Raw genomic sequence first — 21,458 nt, forward strand, 5'->3', positions numbered from 1 at the left:
TGAGATGAAGTCTCACTCTGTCGTCCAGGCTGGAGTGCAGTGGCGCGATCTTGACTCACTGCAACCTCCGCCTCCCGGATTCAAGTGATTCTCCTGCCTCGGACTCCCGAGTAGCTTGGAATACAAGAGCGCGCCACCATGCCCAGCTAATTTTTTATTTTTAGTGGAGACGGGGTTTCACCAAGTTGGCCAGGATGGTCTTGATCTCTTGACCTTGTGATCCGCCCACCTTGGCCTCCCAAAGTGCTGGGATTACAGGTGTGAGCCACTGTGCCCAGCCTTTCTGCATTTTTTAAATGATTCCTTGTAGAGTCTTAAAATTTTAGAAACAAAAAATTTTCTTCCTTTAAAAAAATCTGGTATATTTTTTTCTAATGGCTAAATGTTAACTGCTTTTCCCATCTTGGTTGTTGGAAAGTTTGTACTAAATGCTATCTTCATTATACTAACTGTAATAATTATGACAAGTTTATTCTATTTTATATTATGTTATTTCCCTTGTATCTATATTTTTTATGCTTATGTATATCAGATGATTTATATTTATACTTTACTAAGTAGTGCCTATTCTCATGATATATCCTCCTCAATTATCTTCTGTAATGACTAAAATAAATAACTAGATATGAAATTACAGTTTGGTATGTCTATGTTCCCAACATTAAGAATGTATTCCTATGACATTCATTATATGAAGCTGTGAACTCTAATCTTCACAGGCAGGTAAAAAATCATTAGGTAAGTCTCTCTATTTTCTGAAAATTCTGATTCTTTAAATTCTATTTTTAATGTTGAATAAAAATCTGCTTCTCTAAAATTTCTGCTCACTAGGACGATGCTGTCATCTTGCAGTTGAAGCAAGTAAATACAATCATTTTTGTTCAACATGGCCCTTCAAATGTGCCATTAGTGACCCTCCACACTCAGTTTAGACATCCACCTCTCCATCCACTGTGCCTGTGAGACCTAATTTCTAGATTCTTTATCTCCATGGTCGTCCTTCTCTAGATGTTCTTTAATGCATTTCTTAAAATGCCAAGAACCAGACTCAGTACTTCAGAGTGGTCTACCAGAATGGAAGTAGACACGGTGAGATTTCTAGAGTATCTATTTTGGACATTGAGGTCTGGTTTAGTTATATTTCATGTGCCCTCATGTTTTGAGGGAAGACCATGTCACATTCATCCCACAGATAGAGAGCTCGGTGAGAAAATGCATTTTATGGTGATTCTGGTGTTCGATGTGAATAAACGATGCATTTACTCTTACAGAAGGTTGTCTTAGCAAGGCTTATCTCTATTTTATTGGGTTGGTCATTTCCCTTGTATAGTGTATCCTCTCCCAACTACCACTATATTCATTCTTTGCACTTTTTGGCCCTTCCTCATATCCTGGGAAGCTGACCTCTGGGGAATGCATTAATCAAATGCCTTTGTCTTTTCGTCCGAAGTAGATTCAACCATAGGGGACACAGGCAGGAAATTAAGAAGTGAAACTATAGCTCCCCACCTCTCCCATGGCTCTGAGACCCTCAAATTCTTCTAGATCTTTGTGGGACTGGGTGCCTCACAGTGCCTTGTTGGGTTCCCACGCCCCTTTGCAAATAGAGGTTTCAATAACATCTCCTCCATGAAACCCCTTTGTGAGTGGCTTCTCTTTTCTAATGAAATCCTGACTGATAGACTGAATATTATGATAGGGTAGAGAGGTAAGAGAAAACTAAAATAAACATACAGATAAAGACACAGCATGCATAATCCTAACTATAAAGCAAGAAACATACATATGAAGACAGAATTATATTTTACTAAATAAAATATGAATAATTATCTTTTTTTCACTTGATTCCAATCTTTGAGATTTTAGAACATCATTCATACCTCTCTTAGAAAATGCATGGAAACAGACAAAAGAAACAAAGAAATAAAATAATACTAGGATCAATCCATTTTGTGTTTTGTTCCACTATTAAAATACAATTTAATTTGAAAGACAATTTTTATTCCCGAAAACGTGAGAGAGAATTAAGATCTAAAGTATTTTTATGAATAAAATACCTAAGATATATGGGGTATATGTATAAAAGGCTGGGTAAATTGTTAGTGGCTAATGAATATGATGCTTTGCTTCCCTACCACTGCTAAAAATGTGAGGTTAATAAACACTAATGTGCTTCTTTGTTGGTGCATAGTACTCTTGGCCTTATCTAGGTGGTGCTTTGAAAAATACCTTGAGTCCAATCTTATTGTGATTTAAAAATAAATAGTTCTTACGTGAAGGTTCTTCAGGTTCTTAAAGTCTCCATCTTTGATTTCAGTTATTTTGTTGTTTTGCAGGTCTAGCAGAGTTGTGTCAGGGGGAAGATCCTTTGGCACTTTGTCCAGACCTGGCATAAGAGTAATAGGAGTGCGTGGTGAGTCGAAGGGACACATGGCTACAGAATCACACAGTATATATTTACCAAAAAATTAATGTTGTGATGATCATATTAACAACAACAATTCTTCTTCTAAGAATTGCATTTATTGTAGGGTAAAATTTTTGCTTTATCTTTTGCAACCAAGTCAAATGACTTTTTGTATTTAATAATAAACTCAACATGATATTTTCCTTACGGAATTACTCCTCTGCATTAGGGGAACATTTGTGTTTCATTAGGGTGTGGCTCAAATCTATATATTTTACCTCTTTCTTGTTGTATTGAAAAGTAGTTATTTTGATAAGTAGTCAGCATAAGTGATTTGTAAATCTATACATTTTTACATAAATAACGTGTCAATAATTACTGTAGCCAAATCATCAGTAATAAAGATCTTTTTGATAAACCTAACCCTGTCACAGATCTACAGTTAAAATTATATAAATGTATAATCAAATCAACTTGTGGCAGGATCTTGAAAATTTATCCAACATTTTGGGATAATGGTTCTTTTAGTTTTCATTAGAATGCCAAAATAATGTTAATTTCAGTTGATATTTTATGACCAATAGATATATGGCTACTTAGAATGAAATAAATTTGGTAGTATGACATATCTTAAATTAATTTTATGAAGCATTACTTTTGGACTTTAGATTTTGGTCTAACTGACTGAATTATTGTTTTCAGGTTGCAAATGTAAATTCATTGAATAATCAAATGGTCCATGGTATTAAGAAATATTTTAATAGTCATTCAGCTAGTCATATAAGGATGAACCAGAGTTATACAAAAGGCAATTATTTTGAATAAATCATTGTGAATCATAACGGAGAAAAATATTTTAAAAGGCCGTTTGCTTTTCATTTTTCCATTGTTTCATATTGAAGTAGGACATTAAGTAAAAATTTGATGTTCTATTAACTCAAATTAATGTGATCATTTCTGTATTTTAAGACTGCATGACATAAATCAGAAATATTTTTTAACCTTTGGTAGAAGCAATCTCTCCATCATATCTGAAACTGGAAGTACTGAAGGTTATTTTTTCATCAATACAGCAAGCGTTTATTGAATACCTCCTGGGCAGCCTAAATTTATTAGATCCTGGGAATATAGCAAGACCAAAGCAGATATTGCCCATGACTTCATAAAAATATAATTCAGTTTACCATTTTCAAGTAAAATAAAATTACAACAGGGTATAATAACTGCTATGTTGAAAAAATCACTTTTCAATTTTGAGTTTTATGTAAACATACTTGTAAACCACCATGGTAGCCATATTTTGACTGTCTTCATTTCTTCCATGAAAATTGCAGAAAACATACCTGAAGCTACCTATTTCTGAGTCTTTTCTAAATAATTTTTTCTTTACAATATCACTACTTCATCGATAGTTGGGGTTGCGGGTAGAATCGTGTTCTTAATTCAGTGACCACCTATCTTCATAAATTTAAGTATCAAAATACAGGTAATCCTGAACTTACGTAAATATGTTACATAAATGTATAACTTTTATAGACACAGTTCCCATCAAAATAACAAGAGTTAAGTGTTTTCAGTGATGAATAGTAAAATACCAGAACAGTTACCTTGTAGGAGGTTGTTTAATGACACTGTACAGTTGTAATCACTGCCATTTTCAGAAATGTTAATTTGCTAATTTCATGCAATTAGGAATAGTAGACTTCTGCCAAATCTTTGATAATTAGTGTTCTCCAACCCAGAAAAGGCAAACTTCTTTTCATTTGGAAGGCAGTTACTACATTTTATCATTCCTTCTTGGGCACCTTCATCGAAGTCCTAATTTCCACTTATGCTTACTTTTATTCACTGGTGAACTTAAATTCTAGTGACTCTCAACATTTTGTCAATGCGAAACTGCAGATAAAATTTCAAATGTGTAGGGAAAGAATGATGTGTCTGGTGGCTGACACTTTTGATTACATTGTCATCCTAAAATTTTGTAACAATAGGAGCTACTTAAGGTAATTTATATACATCTTATTTCTAGAGATTCAGAAAAAAGGAATACCATCCTCAGGATTCTAATTCTTGTATTTTAGTTCTTGGAGAGCCATTTCAATGATTAAAATCATAGTTCCACAACCTGCTCTGAATTAGTAAATTTATGTTTATTTGGGGAATTTCACATATTAGTATTTTTTTATTAATAATTTAGTTTTAGAGTTTATTTTTTTAAAATGAAAATGTGTTATTATTTACCTTACAACAACCCGATGAGAGAGGTAAGGCAGTATGGTAATCTCATACTTTCAGACAATTCTTTTAAGAAGTTTCATAACATGAACAAATTTATCTAGTTAGGAATGACAAAATGTGGATTGGATGACAACTCTCCTGGCTTCCAGCATGACTTTTTTTTCTGGCATACCTATCTGTATCCCCTGAAATAATCGTTCTGACATCAGACCCCGTAATATGCTGTACCTGTAAGGGGTAGATAATGCACTGGAGTGTTAACTAGCTTGCTCAAAGGCAAGAGGCAGAGTATAATGGAGAATTTATCCTAGTTATTATGAGTTCTCTGAATGTCATAAAAGGAAGGGCCCTTAAATATCAGCTAGTCTATGGTTCCCAAATGCTGATTAGGCAGACTCTGTGGTGAAGTTTTTAGCAATCTATATCAAAATTTTAAAAAAAATCAATAAGAGCAGTGTGGTTAGTTTAAATTATCTCACACACACACAGACACTCCATACACACCACACACACACACACACACACACACACACAATTTCTGAGACCATCTGAGACCAGTTCCTGCCTTCACTTCCATTTCTACTTTTAAATACACGTTCTTTAAAAAATGATTATGATAGCAGATGGCAGGCTCTTCTTTTGTTAGGTTTGGTATTGACCTTAATGAGAAATTAGCATGTTCAACATTCAAAAAAGTTTACTTATCCCAGAAATCAGAGAATTTCAAGCCAGTCTAATCTTCTCATTTCATAGGTAAAGAAACACAAACCCAAAGAAATTAAATAGCTTATCTAAGGTGCCTCATGGCTAAAGTAGACCAAGAACCAGGATAGTCTGAGTCCTCACTCCAGAAGTATGTGGGGTTTTTGGTTTTTTGTTTTTGTTTGTTTGTTTTTGTTGTTATTGTTTTGAGACAGTGTCTTGCTCTGTGGCTCAGACTAGAATGCAGTGGCGTCATCTCAGCTCACTGAAACCTCCACATCCTGGATTCAAGAGATTCTCCCGAATAGCTGGGACTACAGGCGTGTGCCACCAACGCCTGGATAATTTTTTGTATTTTTAGTAGAGATGGGGTTTCACCGTGTTAGCCAGGATAGTCTTGATTTCCCGACCTCATGATCCGACAGCCTCGGCCTCCCAAAGTGCTGGGATTACAGGTGTGAGCCTCCATGCCTGGCCGTGGTTTGCCATTTATTCATGCAATTGATCATTGTGCATATTTTCTAATGTTGATCTACAGCTATTCCTTGAGCATATTATACTCATTCCTAGCTACTCATTTTTGTTCATACAATGCATATTTTATGTAAACTCCACTTATTCATTTATTTCTATTTCCATTCTAACAATGCCTTGAAGCACATCCGTTATCTCCTCACCTCTGTAATATTCATCCTGACTACCCCTGTATAACAGTAATCTTGCACCGCTGAACTTCTTATAGGCTATAGATTTATAAGTTTAAACTCTACTGTCCTGTATTTCAGGGTCTTTGTTTGTTTTGTTAGTGTATTTATTTATTTTTTTCCTGGTAAGGAGGACTAATTATTGTTTCACATCAGCAATTTGCTCTGTCTGCTTTGAAAACAGGAAGAGCCTTTCTGATTAATTAATTTTCAAGTCTATCTGCCTTGCTGTCCCATGATGAAAAGTTTATGAGTATGGCTTTGAGATCATTTCTGCCGTGTTCTGTTGTAACCATCTCCCTATAACCTGCTATCATAGGAATTTTTATTTTTCCTCAGAAGTATTAGGATACAACTGGTTATAATGATTACATATTTTTTCCCGATTCTCAGTTGGCCAGGAACATTTTATAAATGAATGCTACTTACTGTCAAATATGTCATTCCCATTATCTGCACCTGAAAATTGCTCTCACTTTCTTCAGTGTCTTCGCCATATTTGTGAAGCACCTTTTGTCACATAAATATCGAAAGAAGACTGATTTTTCTGTCTTACAGGGTGACTACTCCAGCAGTAAGAGTTCCTCTACATGGCATATATTTCTCCTGGGAAAGGATCAATTAGAAGCTTCTAAATGAAGAAACAAATCCCCATTCATAGGTTTGTATTGTCAAAAACAATTAATCCCGAATCTGATTAATCCTCTAAATTCCAAAAGAAAATGAAGAACTTGTGAGTCTGTAGTTTAAAGGAGAGTCAAGAGACGTTTCAGCTGGGTGCTGTGTCTCTTGCCTCTAATTCTAGAAATTTGGGAAGCTCAGGCAAGTGGATTGCTTGAGCCTCTGAGTTCAACACCAGCCTGGGCAACATGGCAAGACCCCATCTTTACAAAAAATTAGCTGGGCATGGTGGCACAAGCCTGTAGTCCCAGCTGCTCGGGAGGGAGGAGAGGTTGAGGCTACAGTGAGCTGCGATCGTACCACTGCACTCCAGCCTAGGCAACAGAGTGAGATCCTGTCTCAAAAACAAAAAACAAAATTTAAAAAAGCTATTTTTTAAAAAGCAATGTATGTACTTCATCTGGATCCTGATTCATATAAATAAACTATAAAATATAGCTATTTTATTTGAGAGCTTTATTTTTCAGAGAAACATACTGACGTGTATTGATAGATAAAATCATATATCTGGAATTTGCTTTAAAATGATATGGAAGTGGGTGGAGATAGAAAAATAGTGGCATTAGTTGACATTGATTGAAGCTCTGTTGTGGGTACACAATGAGGTCATTTTATTCTGTAGAATTTTCATATTTAAACATGCTCCTATAATAACAATTTTTTATAAGACTGTTATGTGAATTTCAATTCTAGTTCCTCTTCTTGATCTTTAAGATTAGAAGACATATTGAGGTCGGGCATGGTGGCTCACGCCTGTAATCCTAGCAGTTTGGGAGGCTGAGACGGGCGGATTACGACGTCAGGAGATCGAGACCATCCTGGCTAACATGGTGAAACCCTGTCTCTACTGAAAATACAACAAAATTAGCCGGGCGTGGTGGCGGGCGCCTGTAGTCCCAGCTACCGGGGAGGCTGAGGCAGGAGAATGGCGTGAACCTGGGAGGCGGAGCTTGCAGTGAGCCAAGAACGTGCCACTGCTCTCCAGCCTAGGCGACAGAGAGAGACACTGTCTCAAAAAAAAAAAAAAAAAAAAAAAAAAAAAAAAAAAAATTAGAAGACATATTCTTTAAACCCTCTGTCCTCAGTTTTCTTAAGTCTTTCACAGAATTTTTGTGAAAATTCAATAAGCTATGCTACAAAATAATCTCCTACCATAGTGCATAGCAGCGTCTCAAGTATTGCTACCTATGATTATTATAATAAGCAAAATAGAGGGTGTTGCTCTCATTATCTTTCTGAATAATCTTTCTGATTATTCATCTGTAACTCCTTTTTTTCTGTACAATCACCATGCATATCATCCTAGAGACTGAAATCTGTTTTTCAGGTATGTCCAACACGAGGTGTTCATCTAAAGATCTTGGTCCTGAAATGTTTTTTTCTTTACAGTTATTTCCTGCATTCATCATTGTTCCCATGAAGTTCAGGGCCTTTGGGGTGCTTGTCGTCCTATCTCTGCCTTTGGATAAGCCTTCAGTTTAGGAAGCACATGATCCGATCCCCACTGAATAATTAGACCCTTCAAAAACTGCTCCTTGTCAATTTAACCCTATTTTAATGGTGGCAAATGCTACACTCTTGCAGATCTATAAAATATTACTCTTTGTTTGTACATCATTAGAGTCAGAATGGCTTGGGTTAAAATCAACTCGGCTATTAAGGAGAGATGACCGGAATCTCTAAGTTAGCATTCCTCAGGCTCCATTTCCTCATCTGAAAACACCAAGCCTGAAGTAAATTGTGGTAGAAATACACTAGGACTAAAGATTATTTTTGATGATGAAAATTGCTTATTTGAAGTAAACCTAATCTTCAAAAAATATAAAAACCGATAGTATTCTATGAAACAGTTATCCTACCTTAATTTTTTAAACTTTTAAATAAATTTAAATTCTGCCTTTAAGCATATCTGATTGTATTAATTGTATGTGATTTTTAACTAAATAATTCCTATTGATAGTGATGAATTTTATGGTTATTCAGAAAATAATATAGAAAGTAAAATGTTGGCATTTTAAATTATGTGTATCATTTAGCCAGGTTCAATTTACGTCCAAAAAATGTTCCATAATGAAAACAAAGTAATCAGGATATGACTTAATACTTTTCTTACAATCTTAAGTAGAAGAACTAAGTAATTATGAAGATAATTTATAAATTAATTTAGTTACAATTATTTAACATCTTAATGTAGTTTGTAATTATTAAATAATGACCTTCATGGGGGACATGTAATATCTGTGAGCTTTTTCTACATAATATATAACTATGCTCAAGCTTCTCATTAGAAATATATATAAATCTAAGTATATATGCAGATGATTATATTTTCCAAAGATGCCATACATTAAATTTTTTATCCTACATCCTCTTCTACAATAAGCATTTGTCTCATTACCATTAGAAGGTAGCATCTAATTCCTCTCTCTTCCCTTTGAATGTAGGATGGTCTTTTGATGCCTCTAGGAATCAACAGACTGAAACACCATGACATTTGAGACAAGGTCAGAAAAGATTGTATAGCTGCTACCCACTTCTTCTGGGATGCTTGCTCTGGGACAGCCAGGGGCCATAGAAAAAAAGAGAAGCAGCCTGAGGCAATCCAGAGGATAGAACAGTCAAGCTTGTGGGCGATAGTGGCAGCAACTGTCAGTTATGACAGTGAACTGTCTCAGGTGTCCAGCCCAGGCTAGCCTTCTTATGACTATAATCTCGGATAACATTTGACTACAAGTGCAAGAGTGACCCCAAGTGAGAACAGCCCTTCAGAGCCCTTGCCAAATTTTCCATACCTCAAGTCATGAACAAATTAAATTATTTTTAAGCCACTATGTTTTGGGGTAAAATTCATTCAGCTGTAGTAACAGGAGCATAGTGGTTTCCTACATTTATTTTTCATTGAGCAGCCTTTATTTAACATAATTCTAAAATTTCCATTAAAACACCCTATTTTCAAGGTAGCCTGGATTAGATATTTGCTCTCCCAGTTTTTTACAAGGAGTTTTGTCTTCTTTAAAATCTAGTTATTTATTAAAGCAAATAAGATACTACTTAAGACATTACCAAAAAATCATTTCTGAGTAAAGACTAGTAAGAAATAGACTTCTTTTTTTTTTTTTCTTCCCTTCTTTTGGTTGTCCCAGTGATGAATAGCATTGTTCTGTTAGCAAATGTCAGCGATCTGGTAAACATCATGTTGGACAAAGGCCAGGTCGTCTTAAAACATCATGCTTTTTTTGCCATGTGGCAGGAGTCCAAATTCTAAAATTTGTTCTTACTGACTTTCAACAATTTTTTTTATAATTCTGCATTCAACTTCATAATTGGGACATTGGTGGTGTACTTCAGTTTTTGGGCAAATGACCAAAATAATATTTAGAAGCTCCAGCCCCAGCAAAAAAACTTTTCTGCTCAAGGCAGACATGTTTCCCTCTTTCCATCTTAAAAATGGCAATCTGACTATTATCAGTTAGACCAGGCTTCAGACATAAACAATTCTTCTCTTTAATTCTATTCTCTTTCTAGTCAAACGCAAGGAATTTCTAAGCTTCCTGGTTTTACAGTTATCCTTAAAGGGAAGGAGCAAGGATGCACTAAGAAATCACTTCTGTTTCTCAATCAGACATGTTCCCTTCTCTTTGCAGCTTGCTAGAGTGAGGAATATTGTAGAATATTCATCCAAGCATTAATTCAAGAACCAAGCCACACATATGTTCGTGTATTCATTCATCAATCATTGATTGATATTTAAAGAGTCTAGAAAGTATAAGGCAATTTATTGTGTAGAGATTGTACAAAGATAAATTATTGCAATATTTCTTTTCTAGTGAAGAAAACAATAAAATAGATATATAAAAAGATAATTAAAAGATATTGTATAATCATAGATACGTATATATAATTGATTAGTATAGAATAATCAAAGCAAATGTAGATTACAGTAAAAAGGCAGAAGTAGGCAAGCTACAAAAGTTAAAGCAGTCCACAGACTAAGTCAAGAGTAACTCAGTCTTGAGTGTTACAGTATATATGCTAAAGGCTTTCTCTTTTTATTAAAACTGAATTGCAAACTCCTTTTTTTTTTTTATTTCTGAGGAACTATGTAATCTTTTTCCACTCTTTTGAAGGAGAAAAGTTAAGATTAGAGGTCTCATAGTTTTCCTCTTTTACCCAGGGAATTGATATTTTAGCTAACCAATTCCCACCATATCCCCTGGAGCTAGGGATGTTCTTCCAAAGGAAAATGAATCACAGCTGCAGTCTCACAAAATGCCTTGATCCCACACAGCTGCCTCTCTCTCCCTCCTGGGGACTGAGAAGGAAACCAGGGCTATGTTAGTTGTCAGTCAGGTTAAGGAGACAGACGCTTCCTTTGGCCTTCTTGACTCCCTCTCTTCCTTCTCTCCATCTTTTAACCCCTTGATTCGGGAGACTTTGGGTCACATTGAGCATTACTCTTGCTTCATCTGAAGCATACTCCACTCCTACCCAATGTCAATTTAGGCAATCCAGTGGGCATACTCTGTGCACAGCCTCCTTCCCATATCATGTTTTGGAAACACCCTTTTGGTGCATTAGAAACCCTGAATGAGGAACACCTCACACCCCTGCTGCTGCAGAGCCAGACATAAATGATAAAGGCAACTGAGCATCTAGCATTCTGTCTGCCCCTCTACAAAACTGTCCTAATTTATTTTTCTGGGTAGATTTCATGGGAGAAGTGTAATGGTTCATTTATCTCTAGTATAAGGTCTGCTTCTGGAAAACCAGTTTCCTCAGCCAAGCGAGAAGCTGTAGTACAATACGTCCCAAGTGGTAACCTCTGACAAAATTTTTCACTAGTTCAAGAAAAATGAGTATGAATAAGAAGCAACTATATAATTTAAAAAGTTGTACTTTTTCTGAGTTTTTTAAAAATTAAAACATTATTTGCATTATAACGTACATTATTAGAAACCAGTAGTTATTTGTAATGCTTCCATATGGCAAAATTAAATGTGTTTCATTTTCTGGCACCATTTCTAGAGGGCTAAGTGTGTGGGGGTGTGAATCATTTATGATTATAAAATAGTCAAATCCTTCATTGTTCTCAAATCAAACAAACTCATTTTGTTCAAAGGAATATTGGTTTGGAGAACATTGAATTGCTTAGTAAATGCACTTTTTTTTATTCTTGTCTGTTTACACTTGGAGATGATGTGGTCCTCTTTAGAGAGGTGGAGAGAGATGGTACTATTTTGTCTCTAGCTTGACAACCCATATACTTATTAGAGACTCTTAATAAGTCTCTAATAAGTGTATGGCTTATTTTCAATTAGTATAATATGATATAATTTGAATTGAGAATAATAAGTATAAATCATTGACAGTCTCTAATAAGTATATGGCCTATACCTATTATTCTCAAAGATAAATAAAAATGAAAGGAAATACCAGAAACAGCCTCATGTTCTTAGCCAACTTTGCCTGAAATGGTAAGTGAAATGTACCAGTTACTATAATAAGCATTTGTACATATATTTTTCTATTCCTACCCAGTGAAATAAGATATATTTCCATTCGTCAAATGAGGAAACAAAGTTTTGAAAGTTTCAAGGTTACAGGTAGCAAACAGCAAAGCAGAATTTGAGATCAGAGGTGTTTAACTGTACAGCCCAAGTTCTTTCCACTACTAAATAGTTTTAAGAGACATTTCAACTCTTGAAATTTGTTTATAAGAAATATATCAAGAATTATAATTTTAATTTCGGAGACTAGTCAAAAGACAATACTTGTTCTTATTTGACTTGTCAAGACTGATTTGCATTTCAGTAATGAGGTGTTAGTCCATACCAAATTATACTACCTGATGACTCTTGATCCAAAGGTGAATGGCTGAGTCAGAGTACCTAAGTAAGGGAAGCTGTCTTCCTACAGGATGCCAAACATATAAAATAGAAAATCCAATCAAAATCAGAACATTTAAAAATTTTTTGATTTTTAAAAGACTAAGTTACCTTGTGGATTTATTATTTTAAGTAACTGAAAGACTTCTGAATTTGCTTACTCTACATTTATTTATAATATTACTTTTTGAAATAAATGCTGTAATTAAGAGGGAACTGATTTATGTCTTAATAGAAATAAAAGAAGACAAGATATGGGTCTCATAAAATTGTGGTTCCAATTACAAGGTAAGCTGCAACAAATTCAACGAAACAACTTGGCCAATATCTATGGGGAATTCATGTTTACTGTCTCCATCCCTTATCCTCTTAAAAAAAAAAAAAAAAAAAGAAGAAGAAGAAAGAAAAAGAAAAAAACACATTTTAATACTACTCTGATAAATTAGAATTAGGGACTAAAACAGTCCCTGCATTTTCCAGAGGCCTCAAATTACCCTACAGAGTAATTACATAATTTAAATTTCACAGTTTATGACTTCTTAGCTTTGAAAGAATTGTTTAAAATTTTGATATTTAATTTTGCCAAGAATATTTCTTAGTGGGAAAAAGTAGTCAAACATTTTAATTTAAAAAATTTATTCGTATTAAACATTATTTAGATAATAAGATGACAAAGGACTTTTGTCCTTCAACACTGTAGCTTCTCTCTGCTCATTAAATGTCTGCCGAGGATAATCCATCAAGGATAATCCTGAAGACAACATTAGTCTTTGATACAGATAAGCATTAACATTTTCACCCCCACCTGCACTGCATTTATTTTCTTTTTTATAATAATTCAACCTTCATGCTTAGATCACTAGAGGACATAAAACAAATAAAAAATCAACTATATTGCATTTACGGTGAATTAGGTGGTCCATTTCTCCCTGCTTGCTTTCTTTTTTCTTCATCTGTTACTGCATGTAATCATATTATTTTAAAACTGCTTGAAGCTGCTACTATGACATAGGTACCTCATACAATTAATAGGATTTCTAAGACTGTGATTTTTCTACCAATGAAGATGTCAAGGCTCTCAACAGCTTGCCAGCATCATAAAGTAAGAAAGAGTTAGATAATAGTTAAAAATATGAAATGAGTTCATTTGGTTTTATTTAAAGTCAAGCGAATTTCATTTCCCTTTAAGAAATGTATTTTCTTAGAGATATCTGATTTTAAAATTTATAATATATTTAAATATTCACCTTTAAATTTTAAGATATTGAAAATACATCGCATGAGACCACTGCTCATTGGAACTTAGTTCTCTTAGTTAAATATGGCTTTAAAGACAAATTATTTTTATAATTTTAGCTACTTCCTTAGTATATGAGTCAGTAAACCTAGCCATAATAAAGGGATGATGTACACTTTGAGCTCCTAGAAAAGAGATAACATGTAGAAAACTTTCTCATCTAAAAACAAAACAAAATAAACAAAACAATATCAACAGCAACAACAAAATGATCACAAAGGTCCCAAGTCAGTGAACTTGCTGCTTCCTAAGACTATATTTTGTTGTTGTTGTTTCGCTTTGAACAATAGACTTATGCCCAGTGCTTTCATCAGGGTCAAGCTTTATGAACTATTTTTCATGGAAGCAAAGGCAAACTATATTTATGAAAAAATAAAACTTCACTAAAGTGACTGGCCAACTCTGCTTTCCTTAAAAACATCAACCCTTCATTTTTGATAATATATGTAGTGAGAGTAATAGCACACTCTTTTAACTTGTTCTCAGAGGCAAAGTGAAATTTAACTCGCATCACATTTTTGGGGAACTTCGCCATTTTAGTAACTTCAGAAAAGATTATCCTATGTATATCCATCAACTGGTGATTTCTTTGTCCAGATTTTTTTCAACCCTGTTATTTTCCTGCCCAAGACAATAATGCAGGTCATCTCTAGATACTTATAAAGTTTCTGAAGAGTAATCCAATCTCCCCTGTGGTGAATACACAATTCAAAAAGTAATAGTCACCACCACTAGAATATAAGATCCACAGGAACTAGGGCCATATTTGTCTTCCTCATCCTTTCCTCCCCATGCCTAGAGCAGAGTTCATACATGATGGGTTCCCAGTATAGCGTCTGAATGAGTGAACCAATCAATCCACTGGAATTATTCTGTGGCCTTTTGAAAGTCTTTACATAACATTTGTATTTGGGTTGTAAATGGCTATACAATATATGTGTTGAAGAAGCTATTTCGAGTGTTTTTCAGTTGTTACTGCTGAATATACTTTATATTTTTCCAGGTTCCTAGAGGTAATTTATTCCAATTGTAGAAGCTAGTGGCACTTTTCTTCTGCAGACTGCTGCTAGAAAGCGTGTTCTGAGTAAATACAGGACTTCTGAAAGAAGTGCCTGATCATAATATGGGATTTCCTCTAGAAGGAAGTACACATGGCAGAATCATGATATAAAGATTTTTTTTTTTTCTTTTCATCTCCAATAAGAAAATACACCCCTTCCAAATGAGGAATGTGAATCAGCTGCCATGTAAACTGAGTTCATTCCCCTTTGGCCCATCCACTGAGCTTCAATCTTTCTGGAGATTTATCTTCTAAGTGTAATGCTCTTGGAATTTCCAGACCAAATTTTTCTGTAAAGATGATAAATCAAACTGTCTTTAGGGTGTTAGGCTAAAGATATATGTAACATGATTATATTGAATATTTACACCATACCTTAGTGATAAATATTTCCTTTGAAACTTTCTAAAGAATATAAGCAGCTGGATTACAAAATGTCAAAAGTAAAGACAAAAGTAAGGCTCAGAGATGAAGGGAGTATTTTGATAATTGAAAGATAAGATTTTGTCATAAAATTTGACAAGTTTTGCTTTTGATAACTGCATATTTTACAATTTAGTAATGTTGAAACTCTGTTGTCTGGGCTAAGTGAAGAGTAGAGAGACTGACCTGATTTTCTTAATATCTAATATTTTATAAAACCACGTTATAGAATTAAGATTAAACCATCACTCTGAAATTTTAGAACATAAGACACTGTTTTCTTCAAAATTTTATTTTGTAGAAGAAGGGATATGAAGCTCAGAAATGTTTTTTAAAGTGATTTTCCCAAGATTGCAAAGTAATGGAGGACAAAAGGAAGAGGGACGGGTGGGGGCGGGGAGAGAGAGAGAGAGAGAACCACAACGCCACTTTTCTTTCTATCCTGTTCTGCTTCCTTTATTCCTCATTAGGTGGCACTGTGTCTCACATTTGGAGAGATTAAAACTGAAAATGCTAAACTCTCAGAGTTGCCATTCCCAAGAACAAAACAAATAAGGTAGGTAAAGAGAAACTGCATCCCACTCACCCAAGTCAGAACACTGGACCACTCGAAGATGGCATTGACAGCGGAAGGGGCACACTGGGCCTAGAGGGGGCTCATAGTCGTGGTCATCAGGAAGTTCTGGGCCTATCCCAGAAGCCTCATCTTCTAGCATAAAGTCAAATAAGCCTCTCTGTTGAAACGGTCCGGCCCAGGAAACTTGTGCAAGCAGAAGGAGGATGATAGTGACCTTCATGACTTATCTCATGTATTTTCACAACCAGGGAACCTAGGAAACAAATGAGAGTTTGAAGAAGAGTAGCACTGCCTAATCTGTGTGTTGTTTCTTATATAGTATGCCACAATAGAGTGAGCACAGAGAAAAGGTGCAATATAATATTTCATTTATTATCAGGAAGCAGTGCATTAAGAATGTATTGAAAGATGATCGGGTACATTATAGTATCATTTGCACAGCTATTTACTTAGGATGAGAAATCCAAATATTATTTAAATCTGCTTGTTTTGAATTTTCGGTATAAATTAAGATGTATACTATATATTCAAATTGTTGGCAAAATTGTTACGATAATAAATCATGTTGGACTTTTCAATGCTCACTTAACACAAGCCTTGCATTGGTGAAATAAAATTCTCTCTATACATATAGGAGATCTCCAATTTCTGCTTCAGAAATATCTCTGGAAGCCAGTCACATCTCTCCATCCTATCACATTTATTTTGGTCCAGGCCTTTCTCATCTCTCCCTAAACTACTACAAGAGCTTCCAATTCATCTCTGCCTTGCATATTTCCTCTATTTCAGTCCATCTCCCACTTTGCTGCCCGAATCATCCTCTAAAAATTCAATTTCATCTTATTAATTTCTACTACAAACCATTTATTAACTTCCTTTGACCTATCAATACTGCCCACAGTCCCTGTGCTATATGTCAGACCACTCACAAATTGGTATGAATTAATAGCTCTAGCCACATTCCTTTCATTGTCACACCATTCCCAGTCCTCACCTGAACCCTGACAATCAAAACTACTTGCCATGTAGAATACCGACCTTGCAAGAGTGTTGTAAAGATTAAATGAGATAGTGGGCTTGTCTTCTGTGTCCCCTGGCTCATCCAGGCAGGATACTGCTTTCTCCCTCTTCTCTGCTCCCAAAGCACGTTGCTCTTACCTCTTTTAAAGAACTTATCACATTATATTGCAATTTGTTTTGCGTGCTTGGTCTGTCCCTCCACTAGACGATGTGCTCCTTCAGGGCGTGTCTTATTATTCCTTGTTCTGTACCCGGGCCTTGCACAATATTTTGCACACAAATGACTCAATTGACCATCACTTTATTGACAAGACGATTTACTCCATTTGTTCCAAGCAATCAGTCTGATTTTTTAAAACACAAAATTAGCTTTTTTTCAATATCGAATTTCTGATATAAAAAAGTTAGCAGATTGAAAACCTCAACTTGGTATAAGCAAGATCGGCTTTAAAAAAATAAATCAATTTCCTAGTTTCTCAAACATTATTTTTAATAAGCTAATACACACATATGGAAAATTCTAACTGATTTTTATATGCTGTATATATGATCTCATTTTGCTAACAGGGCATTTTGTAAAAAACTAAGTATTCTTTTGATAAATGTATTCCATATTTATCCATTCATTCCACAAGCACGAATCTATGTTGTTAAATCAACTGAAGTGCACTAAATAAATCTGAGTGACAAAATCGTAATAAATCTGAATAACAAAAGGTACTTGATTATATAGAAACAAAGTCATTTGGGAGACAAAATATTTTTTAAATCGCATTGAAACTATTCTGATATCTCCAAAACATAGCAGATATTTAGCAGATATTTAGTCCCATCATAGTAGATAATTAGTCCCATCATCTCTACCTTGAATTATACACTTAGGTGAATCCATATTAAAGCTGTACGTTCGTGAGTAGAATTTTAGAACTGTTTTGAGTCATTATCCAATTGTAGCATATTTTTAAAAAAGGAAAAGAAAGAAAGAAAGAAAGAAAGAAAAGAAAAGAAAGAAAAGAAAGAAAGAAAGAAAGAAAAGAAGGAGAGAGAGAAAAGAAAATAAAAAAGAAAGATCTTTGTATGTTCTAACCTTAAGGTATATTCTGGAAATTTTTGCCTAGATTCTCTAGAGAAGAAACAAATGTTTTTCAGTTTCTTACATTTTTGTTCTTAGTTTATATTTACTACTGATATGTGTCTAAGGCAGCACATGTTGAATACAGGCTTGTGGCTTTTGGTTTAACAAAATATAAAGATTATTCTTCACACTGCCACTTTAAGTTCAACATTAAGCTTTTTCTAGGAGCCCACTCCCACTCGGTTACTGAGTTTCCCTTTAAGAGAAGACTCTTGTTTTGGCAGCCTGTTCCCTTGAATTGTATCTGAGGGAGTGGTTTTGTATCTGTTTCCCATTAAAAATGCAATGTTTATGGTTTACCACAGGCTTGCTAGCCTTGCATATTTAATGTCTTACAAGCTTAAAAGAAAAATGAAGCCAAGTAATTGCAGATTTAATAAATAGCAACGACAGTTAATGCAGATGTCGCTTTGTAATCTTTTCTCCAGAGCAGAACATGCCTGGTTTTTTCACTAACAACCCACAAAAAGAAAGTGTTGAGTATTAGCTGAGAGATATAGTATTATAATTTATGTTTGTTTACTTCTGCTAAAATGGCACAAATTCTCCAAACAATATTCTTTTTGATTGAAGCTGAATATAGACAGGCAGCTTATAACTTCAATCACCGATTTTTATTTCACTTTCATTTGCTCATGTGTGTGTGTCTGCATGTGTGTGTGAGAGAGTGTGTGTGTGTGTGCATTTAACCCTGACTGTACTGTGAAAAAATAATAGCATGTCCAGAAACTTTGTGCAAAATCCTCCATCAAATCATCTGTTTTAAATTAGTGTCATGGTACTTGAAGACCCAACATCTTAAAACATTTCATGTGGGTTGTCAATACTGATAAATCCTTTAGTCATTTCCTTCTTTTCTTAATTAATCAGAAATATAAAGAGCAAAGAGCAGCTGTCCAAGTAGAAACCAAGGAGATGGTTATTGAGATGATATGCTGTTTAAATTTTATTGAAACTGTTTTAAGTAGTCTGAAAATGCATGACACTCTCCAAGATGCTAATTACTAATGTAATATCACAACTCCACTAAAGCTAGTTGCCATAGTTTACAAATGTTTTACCAAAAATAATAATTTCTGGTTCCTAAAACTACTCAAGCCCATTAAATGAATTATATCATTCAGATCAACATTTGCATTATGTCGTCTATGCCTTTAGTGTCACTTTCAAAGACAAAATTTAACCCTCAAGAGGTAAGTGAAGCTGTAAATGCAAAAGCAAAATTAAAATCCTATAGCACTAGGTGATTACAAATTTCAACAATATATATATATAAAAAATTTTTAAATAAAGAATAAAAGCAACATTTATCCACAAGCAAGGGTTACTATAGGGGGCATTTGGCTCTTTTTCTGGTTAGAAACAGCAACAGGAAAAAAAAAGCCACAGGTATTTACATCACTGGGAGCCCACTTAACCAGTGGTCACTGTGTTACCCTGTTTTAAAATTAGAAAATTAACCCACATCCTCATTTTATAGTGAATGTATCTTAAAATTTCACTTGCAGTGAAGATACTGATTGGGACACTTTACATTTAAGAAATTATACAGCTTCTTTAATATCTTAGGCATTTAAGAACATAAATATTTTCAATGTTTATTTTCACTTCTCTGGTGATAATTTCTATTGATTTCTGGGGTTGAAGAAATATACGTTAGGTATCTTCAGCTAATCACCAGAGTTCAGTTCTTCTGGGCTTTTGAAAGTTCTTAAAGCAGACAAAAATTCAGGAGAAAAATACATTTTTAAATATACAGCTCAATTACAAATGTGCTACTTTAGAACACTTTTCGGTTACCACCTCTTAAAGAGCTAAACATTCATTAATACAAACACAAAAACATTAATACAGAGAGTCATGGTGTTAGGTTACAGTTTTTTAAGAAGCATCTTTGCAAATACAGAAGAGAAAGAAATAAAACAATACATTCAATCATTTTATCAAATATTTAACTTCTGTTTTCAAATAATACTTGTTTAAAATGTTGCATAAAGACTATAAAAGTTTAAGTTTTTTTTTTTCCTTTTCTTTTTCTCACCAAATAATCCCTTCTGCTCTCAACTTGACCGAAGTTATATTAGTCTGTAGCAGAGTTCAGGACAATTATTGAAAACCATACCTTTTAATCCGGGAATTTGCCACAGGAGCCCTCAAAGCTGAGATGTAATTACACTAAATATTCAGCTCAAGTAAAAGAGTTTGCAGGTGTGGAAAGGAGGAGGGGGTAGGTGCTGCTCTGTGACTGTCACTAGGTTGAAAACCTCCTGCTTCTACTCCATAGCACAGTTAAAAAATAAGGTTTCCCTCAATGAACACAATCCGGCTGACACCCACATTAGATCATATGGTAATGATATGTCTCTTGTATTGTAGCCAGAAACTTTATCGGCCTTTTTTTTCCCTCCCATTTGCTTTATTCTTTTTGCATCTGCTTAAAATTCTAAACTGCTTATGTAGTATAGTGGAACAACTTGATTTGAAATTTGTCTTATTGTAGATTCATTTCCCTAAGATATTGTAACTAAAGGGTTTGCTTCCCCACCCCCATCCCATTTCACTCTCCACCCTTTCTAGCCTTGTTTACAAGTAGCATTTAATATACTTCCAAAATGGCATTTTTTTTCTTGCTTTCAGGATGTGTAAGTCCAGAAAAATGGAATGAAATTAATCTTGTAGTTGTTTTAAATGCGGACTGCAAAAATAAATGAGTAGCCTTATGTGAAACTACTCATTCGGATTCTTACTTGCCTTGGAGTGTTTGTGTAAATTCAAGCACTATGCTGTGGAGTTTCTCTGTGTATTTTGGACATATTTCTAAAGTGTCCTGAAAGAAAGTCATGGTTTTATACGAAAAGTATGTCATCTATCACTTTCATTAATCATAGTTTAAAATCTTTCTCGTTGACCACCAGTTTTTAAATGAAATACATAGAAAACTAGTAGTTGATCACAACATAGTTTCGTCATCTATATATGAAAAATATGATTTTCATAGATTATACTTTTATGAAAACTAGAACTTTGAAAGGGCAATAGAATCTATGTGTCTTTCCAAATTGCAGTAATGAAAAAAAAAAAAAAAAAAACTGCAACCACAAGGAAAGGTATTTATTTAGCCACTGGAAATACTTTTTGAGCTTTTATAATTCCGTTGCTGGATGCTGTTAGTTGTCTCTGTGTAGATCTCTGTGTTTTGACTTGTATCATTATGCTCTGGCCCTAGGCTCTTACCAGGTGGAAACTGGAAATCAACAGCTGTGAAACACAGGAGGATCCCCCTCCCATCCTCCAGCCTTCTTCCTTCCCTCCTCCAGCCATCAAAGTAT

General features: G+C 34.6%; 1 protein-coding gene across 4 annotated transcripts in view; it reads right to left on the bottom strand.

The window, feature by feature from the left end:
- The window catches only part of DCN (decorin), a 38,188-nt gene extending 17,461 nt beyond the window's left edge, over positions 1 to 20,727 (bottom strand). The window contains exons 1-4 of one of the 4 annotated variants that reach the window (XM_011988919.1): positions 20,252 to 20,479; positions 17,013 to 17,338; positions 15,984 to 16,227; positions 2,274 to 2,386 (exon numbers count right to left, since the gene is read on the bottom strand). In XM_011988919.1, the coding sequence (XP_011844309.1) occupies positions 2,274 to 2,386; positions 15,984 to 16,194 (324 nt within the window). In that variant the 5' untranslated portion in view covers positions 16,195 to 16,227; positions 17,013 to 17,338; positions 20,252 to 20,479. Of the gene's footprint in view, positions 1 to 2,273; positions 2,387 to 9,830; positions 10,556 to 15,983; positions 16,228 to 17,012; positions 17,339 to 20,251 lie in introns of those variants that run through there. The other 3 variants (XM_011988921.1, XM_011988923.1, XM_011988922.1) reach the window with 3 other exon arrangements.
- Positions 20,728 to 21,458: the final 731 nt, after the last annotated feature.

The sequence above is a fragment of the Mandrillus leucophaeus genome, unplaced genomic scaffold (assembly GCF_000951045.1).
Source record: "Mandrillus leucophaeus isolate KB7577 unplaced genomic scaffold, Mleu.le_1.0 Scaffold340, whole genome shotgun sequence".
Lineage (NCBI taxonomy): Eukaryota > Metazoa > Chordata > Mammalia > Primates > Cercopithecidae > Mandrillus > Mandrillus leucophaeus.